The sequence below is a fragment of the Salmo salar genome, chromosome 03 (genome assembly GCF_965601325.2).
Source record: "Salmo salar chromosome 03, fSalSal1, whole genome shotgun sequence".
NCBI lineage: Eukaryota > Metazoa > Chordata > Actinopteri > Salmoniformes > Salmonidae > Salmo > Salmo salar.
Window position 1 is genome coordinate 9,282,699 of NC_138293.1, and position 17,832 is coordinate 9,300,530.

The following is a 17,832-nucleotide window of genomic DNA, read 5'->3' on the forward strand; positions in this document are numbered from 1 at the left end:
TATGATGCCGCCAGCCAGTCATTCATTGGCAAACTCCTGCGCAAAGCGTGAAAGTCGTCACACTCTGAAAAGCGAAGATACACTTGATTTAGTACGCTAAACAGGCAGTTTTCCCGTTTGAAACCATCCACTAATGCGAAGTGAAGTCCACCGAGAGCGCTGGGTGAGCAAAATCAACTGCGCTCAACGCGACCACGATTCTACATTTCTGTGTACATGTCAATATATATAATCCTCACTAATGTTGTGCAAACACCCTAGGTCATGTGAATGTGTCAAATTAAACGGTCAAAAACACATAAACCCAGAAACCACTGCCGACGTTGCTTTCTGTCGAGCGCACACCTTGTAGAAGTTGTAGACTGGAACACATGGCAAGGCCAGCGCACCTCGGCTGAGAGGAGACGTGCGGCAGGAAGTGACGTTTCCTCTAGTACAACTCGAGTTTTTCCCCCATCCATAAAGAGCATGCTCAAGGTTGCTTGCACCAGTGGAAGGAAAAAAAAAGATATAGTGAACGTTCAGAGAAACCTCGTGTCGAGGGAGCATACAATACCAGACGATTGGCACAATCGAAGAGCGGTAAGGGTGTGATTATATTCTTATCATAATACAAATGTAGCTTTTAAAAGCAGAAATAGTCTAACAATACAATGGGTTGACTAACATGAATGGCCATGGTGACAGTAATGTTAACGTAAAGCGTCATATTATTGGCGTCCTTCATTTTAGAGATCATATGGATATATTACACTATATGTAACCAAATATGTTTTACTGTCAATATTGCTAGCATGTTATAATGACTTCTTTTTTTATTTATTTACCTATCGCTTTATGTAGGCAGTTGTCAATGGTTGATTGGATCATGATTGTAGCTCTGTGTGTTATTGAAATCTAGGCTACAATGACTCTCATCAGTTAATTCCTTTACATTTCACATTTCACACATCGTTAAATCATTAGATGAAGGCGTCTTCTGTACGGGGGAGTTTTGTTAAGAATGCTCGGTCTGAATATTAAGCATCGCTTGCAGTATGGGTTTGGAAACACACGCACCTTATCCTTCATATTACCTAGAAATAATTTTCAAAAAGCAAAAGGTTAAATTGACATACACCTTTTTATAGGGTTGGTGTTCCCACATCTTCCGGTATCTTTCACATTTCCAGCACAAAGCGTGTATTTACGGGACGGTGACCACCTGTGTTAATGATCTAACGTGTTTTCAACACCTGCGTGAAACAGAAGGCCGCCAGAAACGTGTTGTTTCTCAAAAATACTATCTGCTGCAACTGTGATACGCCCGTCTTAAAACGTGTACAGTAAGTGTATATTTTTTGCATGTGTGAAATGATGTTAACGTGATATTAAAGTAAAGGGCTTTGTTTCTATATCCGTATAGCATCACGTTTTTAGACGGAGTATTTGGTTGTTTTGGCTGCCAGAGCAAGTCTACCTCATGGAAAATAACATAAGGTCGTTGGACTATAAGGAGTAATCGTAGGCTCGATAAGAGTACATGTTGGTTTTCTGTATGGTTCGGTTGGTCATGTTGAGTAGAGTGCTCTGTAGCCCAGGCTACTCTCAGCACATGGTAAGTAGCCTCTTCATGAGCTATACACACACTCTGTTAACCTGGACTCATAGCTACCTAGATATATCGTAGTAAAGTTAACCTCGAGTAGGCTTCTTAAATGGTATTGAAGTTAGTAACGTTAGCATTTAAAAAAAAAAAAAAATATATCTCGTAATGATATTTCATCTGCATGGGTAAACCTTCGCGCCCCACAGTCTAATATCCTATTCTCTATCAGCAAGATCGTGTGAAACAGACATTGTGTTATATAATCGATTTATTCCTGGTCATAGAAGCTAAAAGGCCCTGTTAAGCTATAGTCTACTGTAAGTTACCTGGCTATCTAAACAAATCGAGCTTTTCAACGCTTGTGTGCGTGTAAAGTCCAACAAAATTCTTAATGATCTCAACGCAAAACATGTCGAGCAATTCTTTTGCATTGAAATAGGCTATGAATGAACTAACCTCCGGTTTGCAAATGACTACACAAGGCCATTGTGTGCAGAACATTTGACCTCATTTCAATTTGAAGCCATAAGGTAGGCTACATTGAAGCTGAAACTGTATCAGGGGAACTTGACAAGCTCCAGTAGCCTACAGCGCATGCCTGACCTTGACAAGTCTCCGTCGCCCCCGGGCGTCCCTATCCTGTAATGGCCTTGCTGATTTCTCCAATGTCCAAACAATGGTATTGTTATTCATAACCTTTCACACACATGGCTTTGCAACCTAACTATGCTGTGTGTGTCAGTCCAGTTATATTCTAGAAGTCTCTACTTTGTAAGTAATATCCTTATTCATCCAGGTCGTTTCTTGATCTCCATGTAGAAAATCCCCACAATATTCTAATTGACAACAGACCCCCAGTGTGTCTGATGTTCACCTCACGGCTGTGGTTGAATGGGTGGCAGGTAGCTTAGTGGTTAAGGACGTTGGACCAGTAACAGATTGGTTTCATGTTTCAAATCCCTAGGTGAAAAAATATGTTGCTGTGTCCTTGAGCAAGGTGCTTAACCCTTATTGCTCCTGTAAGTTGCTCTGGATAAGAACATCTGCAAAATGACGTAAATGTGTCGTGTTGACAGTATTGGTTAGCCTTTTTCATATTCTACACAGTAATCTCAGACTGAATATGTAATGTGTATGACTCAGTCAGACCCAGCCATTTTGGAGATACCTCTGTATGGCTCTGTAGCCTGTTCTCCTGGCTCGTTCTCATTAACAACTGGGAACTTTTCCCCAATGTGACTCTCACATGATCGGCTACTGCACAATGAAGCAGAAGATATGACCCCACACCCCACCTCCCTTCTCACTCCCTATAACAAGGATTAGTGGGCAACAATCCAGATGTCAGCAGCTTATAGAACCAGGATTGGCCATGTTCGGTTTGATGAATGAAGCTTTTATGTAATTGTTGTGTGGGTTTGGGCTAGAATTCTGGCCTCTGGCGCTCCAAGCTTGCTCTTTTTGTGTTCATAGCAGGTCTGTTTCTTGGGCAAAAGATGGAGTTAAAAGCACTAGTCTATACTTGGTAGGAACTGGTTGAATGAATGACATCTGTCATCAGAGTGAAAAATATTTTAATTTCCCTGAATCTACCAAAGTTTGCAGTTGTCACACCTTTTACATTCAGAACCTGATTTTTCTTTTTTTTAAATTTAGATTCCTTTTCAGAACTGAAATAGTTTCAGGAATCTTTTCTTGCTCCTCTTCACTTCAACACGTGCTGTCCATTCTGACTAAAGGGTTCCTATATAACCATTGTGATGAGTCGAATAACCTTTTGTTATAGGTCTGCCTATGTGAGTGGTCGAATAGCTTTAGCCAAGGGCAATGATATAGGCTAGGATCTGTTACTTTGGTTAAGTTACATATTCAACCATTCTAATCCTGTTGTGTTCATTCACAACATGTTGCTAGTTCTTGAGACTAAAATAACTTCCCATGGCTGTTTGCAGTCAACTCGCAGCCTACGGAGTCAGTCCCCTATATCTGCATTTGTCATGATATTATTGAAGAAATGAATGGTTATGACATAAGTTATAGCATGTTTACCACACTGTATCGTCAGCTTTATGGATAAATGCTGTTCCATAGAAATGCATTGTGGTCAACCCGTGGGCTAGCTACAGTAGAAGGCCTTAACTCAGTCACACTCGTAAAGCTGGGATAAATGGCTGCGTTTGAAGTCACTCATTCCCCCCCCGTCTTAAATTCACGGCAGCGGTGGTGTCGTAACGTTAGATATGGCCCCACATTTTACTCCTGGGCTATTTATGAACTTAAGGTTACCCGGGTTCTTCTGGGAGAGGTGTTGGAAAGCACTACCGAGAGTGTCTGCATGACAATGGAAAAGAGAAGAGCTATTAGGCTGTTAGAAAAAGTGGGTGAAGATGTGTCTGTTTCTCAAGGAAGAACGTGATACGCAAGGCTTATTGCTTTAGCCTTGAATTGATGTAACCACGGTCCCCCCGGGCCCAGTGTAGCGGTACGTCTGGGAACCAAGGGTGAATTCACGGTTCCCATGGTGATAGCACATGCTTTATCTGTCTGACACACTTTGAAGGCTTTGCAGGTAGAGGCCTACACTCTAGAACAGAGATGGGGGGGGGGGGGACTCCAGTCCTCAGGGGCTCGAGAGGTTTCGCACTCTCTCCTCATCCCTAGCAAACACAGCTGATTTTAAACTAATCGCTCCAGAGCTGCGCAGTGGTCTAAGGCACTGCGTCTCAGTGCTTGAGGCGTCACTACAGACACCCTGGTTCGAATCCAGGCTGTATCACAACCGGGCAGGTGATTTGGGAGTCATAATTGTCCCAGCGTCATCTGTGTTTGGCCGGTATAGGCCGTCACTGTAAATAAGAATATGTTATTTAACTAACTTGCCTAGTTGAATAAATATAATGTGCATTCTAAACTCAAGATCACGGTTAGTTGATTATTGGAGTCAGTGTTCAGGCAGTGGTCAACAGCTGGCAGATGCTGTGTGGTTAAGGCTACCTACGTGATGTGATCCTTAGGAATTATTAGTCAAACAGCAGCCAAGCATCGATCATCATGTCACCAGAATAAGACCCTTGATATTTATTGGAAAGGAGCATCAAGCTCATCATCGTGTACTTTCACCACCCTGTGAAGTTCTTCATTATTTATTTAATCTGTAGCCTAATAAACTGCATGCTTTCCTGAGTTGTAGTTGGGAGGACCACACAACATAATCACGTGACTCCAGGTTTACATCGATATAATGGTTATTATATCAATATTTGTGCGTAAAGGGGTTTCCACCGCCATTTCTCGCATTATTAGTTTGACTGACACACAAATATCCCACCTTGGCTAGCGTATTTATTTATTTTATGTCGACATTTGGAAAGTTTACCGGCAAATTTGTTTCCATCAGGCCTGTTGTGACCTTTTTTTTATTCATCCAACATGTACTTTACTGGCATAAAAAGGTTGGATGGAAACCTGGTTGGTGTATGTGACTGTTTGTAGTCACACATCATCTCTTATCTGTAGGTCTTGCAGAACTGGTTAAGTTTTTAGCCCTACCAAGGCTGGGTATGTTTGGCATGTAGGCTAAAAGCTTTGAGATGGCTAACCTTTCAGACGGTGTGATTTTAATGAGAGGACCACTTAACCAACAGTCTTTTCTCAACATATGCCACTGCAAGCAGAGGTTGAAATTACAGCCTACATTTTGATATGTGGTTATGAAGTTTGCTAGTTTACAAAAGGACCGGTCATAATAATAAATAAAAACGAGATGTAGAAAAAGGACACAGCTAGACAGGGCAACTGACATGAAGTACACAGCTGACACTACAAGGAATAGTGCTACAGTATCTCCTCTGTTTCTGTGACCTTTACTGTAGTCTTGCTAAGTCAGCCTTTACTAGCCGTAGCCAAAATATGCTGAGGAAGACACGGCTAGGCCATGCCAGACCAACTTAGCCTAACTGAAATTAGCCTATATCTGCTAACCTAATGTAGTGTTAAGATCATAGGCCTATGTTTAGTTAGGCTAGGCTTGGAGGTTGCTAAGTAGGGCAGGCCTGTCTCCTGGCATTTGCCCACGGTTCTGCTGTCACGCCATGTCCTCTCTGGAATCCCACCCCATTGGGGCTGAACATGTCGCAAGAGGTCATTCAGGGCTCATTGTCCGGACAGCCGCCACTGTTCTGCCCGGTTAGCCTTACTACAGTAATCACTGTGGCAACTCTCTACTGAGGTGACTTTACAAAAACAAGGACTGTCTGTTGCTGATTCATTCAGGCCCTAACACAATCCTAGAATTGATTAGTCTTTTTAAGAGAGCTGTTTAGGTGGTTGAAATACATCAGGACTGGGAGGAACGGTTGACGAGCAGTTATTTAGAGTAGCCGTGTCCCGCGTGGCTCAGTTGGTAGAACATGGTGATTGCCACACCAGGTGTGTGGGTTCCATTCCCATTGGGCAACAGTGTGAAAAGGGATGTAAATGTATGCATTCACTAACTGTAAGTTGCTGTGGATAAGAGCATCTACTAAATGAGTTAAATGTAAATGAGGGCTCAGCTCACTCTCCTCAGTTTTTTTGTGATTGGTTCAGGAGCATTGAGATAATATTGATGCTTGGTGTGATGGGAAAAGAGGTGAATGAGGTTCATTAGGTAGGTTCATGCTGATTGGGAATACAGTTAGCTAGGCATTTGGTAAGACCGTAGACATGTGGATGGTTTGAAAGGTAAGAACACCTTTTTGTTTTAGTATCTAGGCCTAGGTCCTCCCTTGTCAGAGATGCATTGTTTTGAATAAGGGAAACATGGGTTGTGAATTACTTGTCTTTCTCAGTAAAGGAGAAGTATTATGAGGAATTGCTATCATGATTGTGGTAACTCTGGTCGAAACAGCTCTTAGGAGGGTTCAATAAACTTGACATAGCATGTTGGCTGGATGCTCTGTTTCCTTTCCCGAATACCGTGAAGTGGTTTACTTATTTAACCGTCCATTTCAGTTGGGTTTTGACATGTTATCTATGCACTTTGTTCTTTATTCAGAGCACTAACTTAGTCAGGCTGCCCTATTGTCAAATATAGATGAGGTGGTTGTATTCATAGGTTAAAAAATAAATAAATGAGATGGTGATCGTGATATATCATTTTTAACTGAATAATGAATGTCCTATCTAGTGGCCTCAAGTTGATAACCTCTCAGTGATGTAGGCCATCACAGCTGTGGCAATGATTAGAAGCGCTTTCGATTTCTTTGCCCATTATTTTCAATGACAATTTGTTTTTACAATGAATTTATTTAATTTGGATTCAGTTGCTATATTAATTTGAGCCATTAGGCCGAGTTGTATATCACCCTAAGCAAAGCAAATCTTGTGGGACTTTGTCGCCACCTACTGCTCTAAACTGAATACTACATGGTAACTTCAATTGGACAAAATAATGGATTATTTTATCAATTAATTTACTCAAATTACAACAATTTACAATTAGGCCAGCATAAAATTAACGTTACCAGTAGTGTACAGTACAAGATCACTTATAGCCTGTACAGGCAAATAAGCAATGGGGTCTGCAATAATGACTTAATAACAGCACATTATTGAAAATGTTTAACATGGCCTATTCCTTATTCAGAACAATTGTTCATCATGGGTGCTACTTGACAGCCAGGAAATGGTATGGTGGTCTCGTGTTTCTGGTCTCAGGACTACATTCAGAGACAATGCTTTCTTTGGCGCATCCATAAAATCAAGCCACGTGGGAAGTTTGTTTTTGTAATCATGTTATTTTCTTCCCCCCTCGACTTCACGTGGAGCCAGTGTGATTATGTGGCCAGTTCACGCCCTCAACAGTGCTCTTTTGTGCCTGGGAACAGAGCAATCCTTCAGGGCAACACCGTAGGAAGCCTGGTGGATGTTTAGAGAAGATGTGGGACTTTTTTCTTTGGTTTCTCCCCACTAGCCAGAAAGAAACTGTTCATGAATACACAAATAAGAAGTGAGAACCTGGGGCTTTGGGACGTGTAGTATTTTCTTTCCCCAAAACCCTGTATTTCTATTCTAGCATGGATCCTGTTCCACACTCAAATGTTTTTTTTTGTTCCCTCTAGACTTCTGAGAAGCTACCATGGACCACGCAAGGTCGACAATATCCAAAATTGTAAGTACTAGGCCTACTCTTTAAAGAAATTACCCTAGCATTTATTAAATGATTGTCTCATTATCCTGTCTAAAAATGGTTGCAAATCAAAAGCATTCCTCTTTTGAATGCATTTTTTTTTTTAAACGGTTGCTTTTAGTTTCAGTTGACTGATACCTGCACCACAATTTCCTCATGTTAGTGAAATGGGCACATGTCTCTCGACTCTGCAAATTGGTCTCTTGACTCTAAAGTGATTCAGTGATTCCCGAAGCAAAGGTATAGTGCTGCTACCTCGCATTCCAACCAAGGTGCATGAATAAAGGAGCCAATTGGAAATGTGAAGAATGGTGCTAACTTCACAATCTATTGGAGGTCAATTGACATTATACCCTGATGAAGGCTACAAGCCAAAAAAACGTTGGTTTTATTAAGGCAATGAAACAAACGTTTTTCTTCAGTCATTATGCCATCCGTTTCAGTAAGCTGGTCTAGAGGAAGTAGTACGTTATGTTTTATACTGATTTGACTCCAGTAAAATTGAAACTCAATAGCTACTGTTTACACAGGCAGCCCAATTCAGATCTTTTGCCTGATTTTTAATTTGCACACACTGTATTGACTGTACTTTAGTTTATCCCATGTGTAACTCACTGGATGTAGTATATCACAGTGCCATCTGTTTTGTTACCAAAGTCCCATATACTACCCACCACTGCGACCTGTATGCTCTCGTTTGTTGCTTCATATTTGTTGCCAAACCCACTGGTTATCTATAAGTCTTTGCTAGGTAAAGCCCCGCCTTATCTCAGCTCACTGGTCTCTATAGCAACATCCACCCGTAGCACGCGCTCCAGCAGGTATATTTCACTGGTCATCCCCAAAGCCAATACTTCCTTTGGCTGCCTTTCCTTCCAGTTCTCTGCTGCCAATGACGGGAATGAATTGCAAAAATCACTGAAGTTGGAGACTTATATCTCCCTCACTAACTTTAAGCGTCAGTTGTCAGAGCAGCTTACCAATCGCTGCAGCTGTACACAGCCCATCTGTAAATAGCCCATCCAATATACCTACCTCATCCCCATATGTTTTTGTTTTTCTTCTCTTTTGCACACCAGTATTTCTAATTGCACATCCTCATCTGTACATATATCACTCTTGTAAATTGTAATTACTTCGCCACTATTGGCCTATTTATTGCCTTACCTCCTTACTTCATTTGCACACACTGTATACAGATTTTTCTATTGTGTTATTGACAGTACGTTTGTTTATCCCATGTGTAACTCCTGTTTGTGTCGAACTGCTTTCCTTTATCTTGGCCAGGTCACAGTTGTAAATGAGAACTTGTTCTCAACTAGCCTACCTGGTTAAATAAAGGTGATAAATATATATCAGAATTAGGCTGCCTGAGTAAACGGTAAACACAGCCAATGTGTTAAGTGGCACACATTATGCAAATTAGTTTCAACAACCCCTGACAAGTTGCTGTATGGACATATATGTACTATATTACTGCACTATAGTATAACTTCACATAGTGCCAGCCTAGTAGTACTATACACTAGGGCTGGGAATTGCCAGGGACTGGACGATATGATATTATCACGATACTTAGGTGCTGATTCAATATCCATTGCGATTCTATATGTATTGCGATTCGATACTGTGATATTATTGCGATTCGATTTTTTCCAAACATATTGCTCACCATATCGCTGCAGAGGGACATGGAATTTTTTGTTTTTGTTTTGATCAGTCATGGAAATAAAAGTGCTGAAAACAAATTGGCTCACTATTTAAGAAGATGGGGAAGGAAAAATACTGGAGTTTTTGTTGCAGGTACAGATGACGAAGTCAAATAATATCCCGATTAATTTTTGTATTTAAAAAAATATATATATTTTTTTTAGGGCTGTCAAACAATTAAAATAATCAATCGCATTACATTCGGTAGTTAATCTCGATTTTAATCACACTTTTTATTTGCTCAAATTTGGTGCCAAATAAAGATTTGTTCCATTAAAAGAATATATCTGTATATAGGCATGTAGGGAGTGAAACGCCAAGGTATTCTGTATAAGAATGTTTTCAATGTTAAAAATGTCCTCATTTTGGCAGAATAAATCACATGGCATGTGATGATTTTAACAGCTCTCCTTCCTTCATCAATCTCTGCTTCCACACAGTTCAATGGAGAGCCTCGCTCATACACACGCTTCAACCTGACACAGAACATGGAGGGCGAGAACAGCCAAGTGGAGATGAAGCTGTCGTCCGACATGGACGAGGAGGTGGGGGGCAATGGCGTGGGGGAGGACCTCAACCATGCCAAGGAACCCTATGTGGTACACAAGCCTGCCGGGCGCACGCCCAAGAACGTCTGCTTCATGGTGGCCACCGTACTCCTCATCTTCATCATCAGTAAGAACAGACATTTTAAAAATGGACAATTGCATGCTGGCGCCTCAGTCACTATTAGTGACGTATTGGTCATATGCTGTATCAGTAAAAGTCACACGCTCAGTATTAAAGGATATGTTGAAGGATGGTTGGTTTCTTCACTCTGAAACTAGTCTGTGGGCCAGGAGAAACTGTAATTCATGTTTCGGGTTTCTTTAAAAGCCACTATGAAATTCTGCTAACTTTAGCCACAGATGGCTAAAACTCAGTGGAAGTGATAGGGGCGACTTCTACTGTCATGATTTATGGATGAAACACTGTTTAGATAAACTGATGACCAGTTTAAGGGCCGGTTCTCAAGACAAAGATTAAGCCTAGTCTTGGACCAAAAAATAATAATTCTCCATCGAAAGATCTTTTAATTTAAATGTTTTTATTTATTTTTTGTCTGGGGGGGGAAAACCGGCCCGTCTGGGGGGGGGGGAAACCGGCTATACAAAAACATCTGCCCGGATGGTTTTGGATAGCTGCTGCTGACAGTGGTTTCAGTGGTTATTTTATCATTTACTCAATTCCCCTTTTTGCTGTTTCTCTCTCTCTCTCAGGCTATCTGATTGGCTACCTGTCCCACCGGAAGACAGAGTTGGCTCCTCCCAGCTGCTCTAGGTCCACCTTTGAAGAATCCATTACCGAGGATTCCGTTAAGATGGAGGCGGACCCTCTCATGGACTGGAAGGACGTGAAGAGCCTGCTGGATCAGAAGATGACTGCCTCTAGCATCGAGAGTGCCTTCAGGTGACTGCACTAGTAGCCCAGTGGGGTCAACATTTTTAAAGGGTTACTTCAGGATTTTGGCAATGAAGCCTTTATCTACCTCCCCAGAGTCAGATGAATTTGTGGATACCACTTTAAAAAAAAAAATTTTTATTATTCATGAGCTCATCAGACTCTGGGGAAGTAGATAAAGCGATTCATTGCAAAAATCCCAAAGTATCCCTTTTTAAGCTTGTCTGCTCTCATTTTTCAACTGTATATTGGAAATGGCACTACAATGTTATACTACTACCAATTGTATTATGTTGTGACAGTATGGCAGACGCATACGAAGCCTGAACAGATTCTACCCCCAAGCCATAAGGCTGTTAAATAGTCGGGATAGCCATTGGTTAACTATCTGCGTTGACCCTTTTTGCACTAACTCTTTTGTCTCCTCATATAAGCTGCCATTACTGTTTATCTATCCTGTTGCCTGGTCACTTTATCCCTTCCTATATGTACATATCTACCTCATTACCTAGTACCCCTGCACATCCACTCTGTACTGGTACCCTGTGTATATAGCCAAGTTATCGTTATTCATTGTGTATTCTTTGTTATTATTTTTCTTTCTTTCTTTCTACATTGTTGGGAAGGGCCCGTAAATAAGCATTTCACTGTTAGTTTATATCTGTTGTTTACAAAGCATGTGACCAATAACATTTGAAGTCTTAATAATTGTCTGCATAATGTTTGGCACATCATTGGGATAAAGGAAGTATATTTATATTTCTCTTCCTCTCTGTCTGTCACTCTCTCAGTGAGTTTGCTAGTAAAAGCCATCAGGCAGGCTCTGCTGGAGACATGGCGCTGGCCAACAAGGTGCTGGGAAGGTTCAAAGAGTATGGCATGGACACGTGGACTGACGGGCACTTTGTCAAGCTTGTGGATCCCCCTGCCTCTGGCTCCAACATGGTGACCTTCAAAGGGTCTGACCTTGGAGAACTGAGGGGCTATCTGGCCTACAGCAAAACTGGAACAGCAAAGGTAATCATTGAAAAAAATCCAGTGTTTTTGTTTATTTTGTAATTTTTTTTTTTTACACATTGAAATGAACACATTTGGAGCATTTCAGTTGATTTCAAGCTTGACAATAGAGCTGATACTCTGTAATAAAATAATTGACATAACAATGTATACTATAAAATATTACATGACAATTATCACATTAGTCATTCAGTTTATTTTCAAGCACTTAGCACAATTGCTAACTACACTTTGCATACCCCTAGTATTCTTCCATAATAGGACCTCCATATTTATGAATAAATTATTGCAGAGTAATTTGAGCTCAAGACCGGTTTCAATTTCTATTTTTGTTTTTCACAGGGCGCAGTACTTCACGGCAACTACGGCCAGATGGACGACCTGGGGAAACTGCAGGATAAGAACATTGCCTTGGACGGGAGGGTCCTTCTGGTCAGATCTGGGAAAATAAGCTTTGCTGAGAAGGTGAGGGAATTGCACAAGAAGAAACAAAAACAAAAAAAAACATACTTCCTTGAGATATTTCATAAGCATACTGCAGAATTTTTAATAAGGTCTTTGATCTCTTCATTTGAAGGTTTAGTGTCAGTATGATGAGTCTAGTTTGTATTGGTAAATCTATTGGAGCCTATATGGACTTGATTGAATAACACAAGGGGACGTGTCATTGCTAAGCGTAAAAGAGTTCTGTTCTCGTGCTTTTCCCCGCCATGCTCCCTCCTTTCTTCATTGCATAGGTGGCCAATGCAGCCAAGCTGAATGCCTCTGCTGTTCTCATCTACCCTGATGGCGACAGACGGCTCGGAGGGTCCACTCAGCTCTTTGGCCATGTGAGTGAGGCGGACATTTTCTCTATGAAATGTACATGTAGACAGACTTATATGATTTGCATTCCCAGCCATAACTGAAGTCAACTGGACACACATATTGTTGGGTATATCTGCAGTAGCTACTACTTATGGGCTCCAGAGTGGCGCAGTGGTCTAAGGAGCACTGCATCTCAGTGCTAGAGGCGTCACTACAGACACCCTGGTTCAAATACAGGCTGTATCGCAACCGGCCGTGATTGGGAGTCCCATAGGGCGGCCCACAATTGGCCCAGCGTCGTCCGGGTTTGGCCAGTGTAGGCCGTCATTGTAAATAAGAATTTGTTCTTAACTGACTTGCCTAGTTAAATGAAAACAAAAATTACATTTAAGGTTACATTTAAAGATGCAGTAGTGTATTGTGTACCTCTCGTTGCTTCATCTTATTCAGCTCCACTTTGTACCCTGATGACACCCTCACTATATTCTACCCAAGGCAGTCCACCTTCTCGTTCTAGCCCTGCACCAACACACCTGGGGTGTATTCACTAGGAACCAAAACGTGAAGGAACCTACTTGAATTTGTTCAACAGAAATTAGTTTTTGTTGCAAAACGCAACTGTTTGGACTAATGATTACACCCCAGATTGAACTTATCAAAGGTTTGGCAATAAGCTGAATTGGCTATGTTAGTGCAGGGCCAAATCAAAACACAAAGGTCAGGGCTCACCCTGTCGTGTGTCTCTGTTTCTCCATATCCAGGTCCATCTTGGCTCTGGCGACCCTTACACCCCCGGGTTCCCCTCCTTCAACCATACCCAGTTTCCCCCTGTCCAGTCCTCAGGCCTCCCCAGCATCCTGGCCCAGACCATCACAGTCAACATGGCTGCCACTATCATGAAGTAGGTTTCTATCAACTGATCGTTGTGTAGTAGAAGTTGGGCCTTACACACAGATCTAGGAACAGCATACCATTCCTATCCTAACCATGACCATTTTTTAAGGGTTAAAACGCAAAACTGACCTTAGATCAGTGCCTAACATTTTCCCACCAAATCTTTGTCTGGAAACTCAGGGGGATGGAAGGGACAAGCGCCCCTACAGGTTGGGTAGGGGTAGGAAGACTGGGAGATGATAAAGATATGGTCACGGTGGAGGTCAACAACGTCCTGTCTGAGAAGTTTATCAACAACGTGTTTGGAGTCATCAAAGGCTTTGTGGACCCAGGTATGGTTGACCTATGACCCTGTGGAAAGAAACATGAGTCCCTAGTATTGTATAGTTCTTAGGTAATTTGGGGTCAGTTTCATTTCAAATGTAGTCAAGTCAGTAGATTTAATTGAAATTCAATGTGTGAATTGATGCATAGTCCAGATCTGAAAGAATGAACCATTTTCATTTCATGAGCATAATTTCCATTAATGTCTCTACAATAAGGGAAATTAAATGGGATCGACCCCAATTTGAGAGGCTAACTGCTATCTATGAGAGGCTATATAATAGATCAACTGTCTTAATCCTTTACACCCTTTAAATATGCTATGTCTCTGCCTTCCTTGCTGTAGATCGTTTTGTGGTTATGGGTGCTCAGAGGGATGCCTGGGGTCCAGGCTTCGCCAGCTCCACAGTGGGTACCAGTGTGTTGGTGGAGTTGGCCCGCGCCATCTCAGACATGGTGAAAAATGGTGGGTGATGATAGATGCCAGACCATATAAATGCCATAGAATAGACAATGGTTACAGGTCTCTATTCTACTGTACTGCTTTGGGTTTTCAATCGGCAGGTAGCCTAGCGCTTAAGAGCGTTGGACCAGTAACCAAAAGGTCACTGGTTCGAATCCCCACAGCGACTAGGTGAAAAATCTTGTTTGTGCCCTTGAGCCAAGCACCTTTTTTTAAGTCGCTCTGGATAAAAACGTCTGCTAAATGACTAAAATGTAAATGTACGTTTATAGACAGAATGGATATACAGTGTAGGTCTCTACTGTAGTTTCTCGAGCTTTCAATCAATTCTCTCGTGTTCATGTAGTGTCTGGGGTTAATTCTAATGTATTCAACAAATCTCAAGGAGCATTGTTGTCAATCAAGTCATATTTTAAGTGACCATGGGGTTCTGTTCACATAAACTGAGCACGTTACTGGAGAAGACTTATAGATTTAAAAAGGGGCATATAGATAAACCTAGTTACAATCACCATTTATTTACCAAGTACATTTACATGTACCAGGAATTTGACATGGTGAAGTGGTGCTGACATCGTCTTACAATAAATACAGACAGAAGAATGTCCACACACACACACACACACACACACACACAGTGCCTTAAGAAAGTATTCAGACCCCTTGACTTTTTCCCCACATTTTGTTACAACCTTATTCTAAAATAGAAATAAAAATCCTCAGCAGTTGACACACAATACCCCATAATGACAAAGCGAAAACAGGTTGTTAGAAATGTTTGCTAATTTATAATAAATTAAAAACACAAATACCTGATTTACATAAGTATTCAGACCCTTTGCTATGAGACTTGAAATTGAGCTCAGGTGCATCCTGTTTCCATTGATCATCCTTGTGATGTTTTCTACAACTTCATTGGAGTCCACCTGTGGTAAATTCAATTGATTGGACATGATTTGGAAAGTGACACACCTGTCAATGTAAGTTCCCACAGTCGAAGGAGTTGTCCATAGAGCTCCAAGAAAGGATTGTGTCGAGGCACAGATATAGAGAATGGTACCAACAAATGTCTGCAGCATTTGAAGGTCCCCAAGAACACATTGGCCTCATCATTCTTAAATGGAAGAAGTTTGGAAACACCAAGACTCTTCCTAGAGCTGGCTGCCTGGCCAAACTGAGCAACCGGGGGAGAAAGACCTTGGTCAGGGAGGTGACCAAGAACCTGAGGGTCACTCTGACAAAGCTCCAGAGTTGCTCTGTGGAGATAGGAGAACCTTCCAGAAGGACAACCAGCTATGCAGCACTCCACCAATCAGGCCTTTAGGGTAGAAGGAAGCTACTCCTCAGTAAAAGACACATGACAGCCTGCTTGGAGTTACCTAAAGACTCTGACCAGAAACATTCTCTGGTCTGATGAAACCAGGATTCAACTATTTGGCCTGAATGCCAAGCATCACGTCTGGAGGAATCCTGGCACCATCCCTACGGTGATGCGTGGTGGTGGCAGCATCATGCTGTGGGGGTGTTATTCAGTGGCAGGGACTGAGAGACTAGTCAGGATTGAGGCAAAGAACAGAGATTCTTGATGAAAACCTGCTCCAGAGGGCTCAGGACCTCAGACTGGGGTGAAGGTTCACCTTCCAACAGGACACCGAACCTATGCACACAGCCAAGACAACGCAGGAGTGGCTTTGGGACAAGTCTCTGAATATCCTTGAGTGGCCCAGCCAGAGCCCGGACTTGAACCTGATCGAATATCTCTGGAGAGACCTGAAAATAGCTGTGCAGCAACACTCCCCATCCAACCTGACAGAGCTTGAGAGGATCTGCAGAGAAAAATGGGACCCCCCCCCCCCCCCCCAAATACAGGTGTGCCAAGCTCGTAGCGTCATACCCAAGAAGACTCGAGGCTGTAATTGCTGAAAAAGGTGCTTCAACAAAGTACTGAGTAAAGGGTCTGAATACTTACGTGAATTATTATGTGTGTGTGTGTGTGTGTGTGTGTGTGTGTATATTTTTTTTAAATAAGCAAAAAAAAATATATTTTACCTGTTTTTGCTTTGTCATTATTGGGTATTGTGTGTAGACTGAGGGGGGGGAAACGATATAACCCATTTTAGAATAAGGCTGTAACATAACAAAATGTGGAAAAATTCAAGGAATCTGAATTCTTTCCGAATGCACTGTATTCTACATGCATGACTTACAGTACAGATATAGTGGGGGGAAAATGGAAAGATTACACAATACAAAATAAAAATATCCCCATAGCCTGTAAGGAGGCAACCAACCCTGAATGATGACGATAATGATGTTCGTTCTCATGATTCCTTTATTTTTATTTTTTTTCTTATTTTTTTCTCCCTCTGACAGATGGCTTCAAGCCCAGGAGGAGCATTGTTTTTGCCAGCTGGAGTGCTGGAGAGTATGGGAGTGTTGGCGCCACCGAGTGGTTGGAGGTAAGAACGCAAGATAAGAATGCAAACCTTAGAACAACTTTTTTTTTTTTTTTTTTTACTTGTCTCAACCAATGATTTCTATACAGTGCCTTCAGAAAGTATTCACACACCTTTACTTTTCCCACATTGTGTTACAGCCTGAATTTAAAATGTATTATATTGGGATTTGTTGTCACAGGCCTACACACAATACTCCATAATGTCAAAGTGGAATTAGGTTTTAGATTATTGTTTTACAAATTAATAAAAAATGAAAAGCTGAAATGTTAAGTATTCAATCCCTTTGTTATGGCAAGCCTAAATAAGTTCAGGGGTAAAACATGTTTTTTTACAACAAGGCACATATTAAGTTGCAATAGTGTTTAAGATGATTTTTTTAAAATGACTACCTCATCTCTGTAACTCACACATACGATCTGTAAGGTCCCTCAGTCGAGCAGTGAATTTCAAACACAGGAAAGGAAGCCTGTACATAAAGATATTAATCCTTTTTGCAACAAGGCAGTAAAGTAATACTGCAAAAAATACTTTTTGTCCTGATTACAAAGTGTTATGTTTGGGGCAAATCTAATACAAGACATTACTGAGTAACACTTCATATTTTCAAGCATGGTGGTGGCTGCATCATGCTATGGGTATGCTTGTAATCGTTAAGGACTGGGGAGTTTTTCAGGATAAAAATAAATAAATGTAATGGCGCTTAACACAGGCAAAATCCTAGAGGAAAATCTGATTGTCTGCTTTCCACCAGACACTGAGATGAATTCACATTTCAGCAGGACAATAGCCTAAAACACAAGGCCAAATCTACACTGGAGTTGCTTACCTTGAAGACAGTGAATGTTCCTGAGTGGCCTAGTTACATTTCTGACTTAAATCAACTTGAAAATCTATGGCAAGACTTTGAAAATGGTTGTCTAGCAATGATCAACTAATTTGACAGAGCTTGAAGAACTTTGAA

The 17,832-nt window shown here is 41.4% G+C and overlaps 1 protein-coding gene across 1 annotated transcript in view; it reads left to right on the plus strand.

The window, feature by feature from the left end:
• The first annotated feature begins 344 nt into the window (after nt 1–344).
• Nucleotides 345–17,832, plus strand: part of tfr1a (transferrin receptor 1a) — a 31,928-nt gene continuing 14,440 nt past the window's right edge. Inside the window, exons 1-11 of the mRNA XM_014188394.3 lie at nt 345–582; nt 7,690–7,739; nt 9,908–10,142; nt 10,727–10,916; nt 11,699–11,924; nt 12,267–12,389; nt 12,662–12,754; nt 13,493–13,632; nt 13,806–13,957; nt 14,296–14,415; nt 16,786–16,871. Of these exons, the coding sequence (XP_014043869.3) occupies nt 7,707–7,739; nt 9,908–10,142; nt 10,727–10,916; nt 11,699–11,924; nt 12,267–12,389; nt 12,662–12,754; nt 13,493–13,632; nt 13,806–13,957; nt 14,296–14,415; nt 16,786–16,871 (1,398 nt within the window). The 5' untranslated portion in view covers nt 345–582; nt 7,690–7,706. The remainder of the gene's footprint in view (nt 583–7,689; nt 7,740–9,907; nt 10,143–10,726; nt 10,917–11,698; nt 11,925–12,266; nt 12,390–12,661; nt 12,755–13,492; nt 13,633–13,805; nt 13,958–14,295; nt 14,416–16,785; nt 16,872–17,832) is intronic.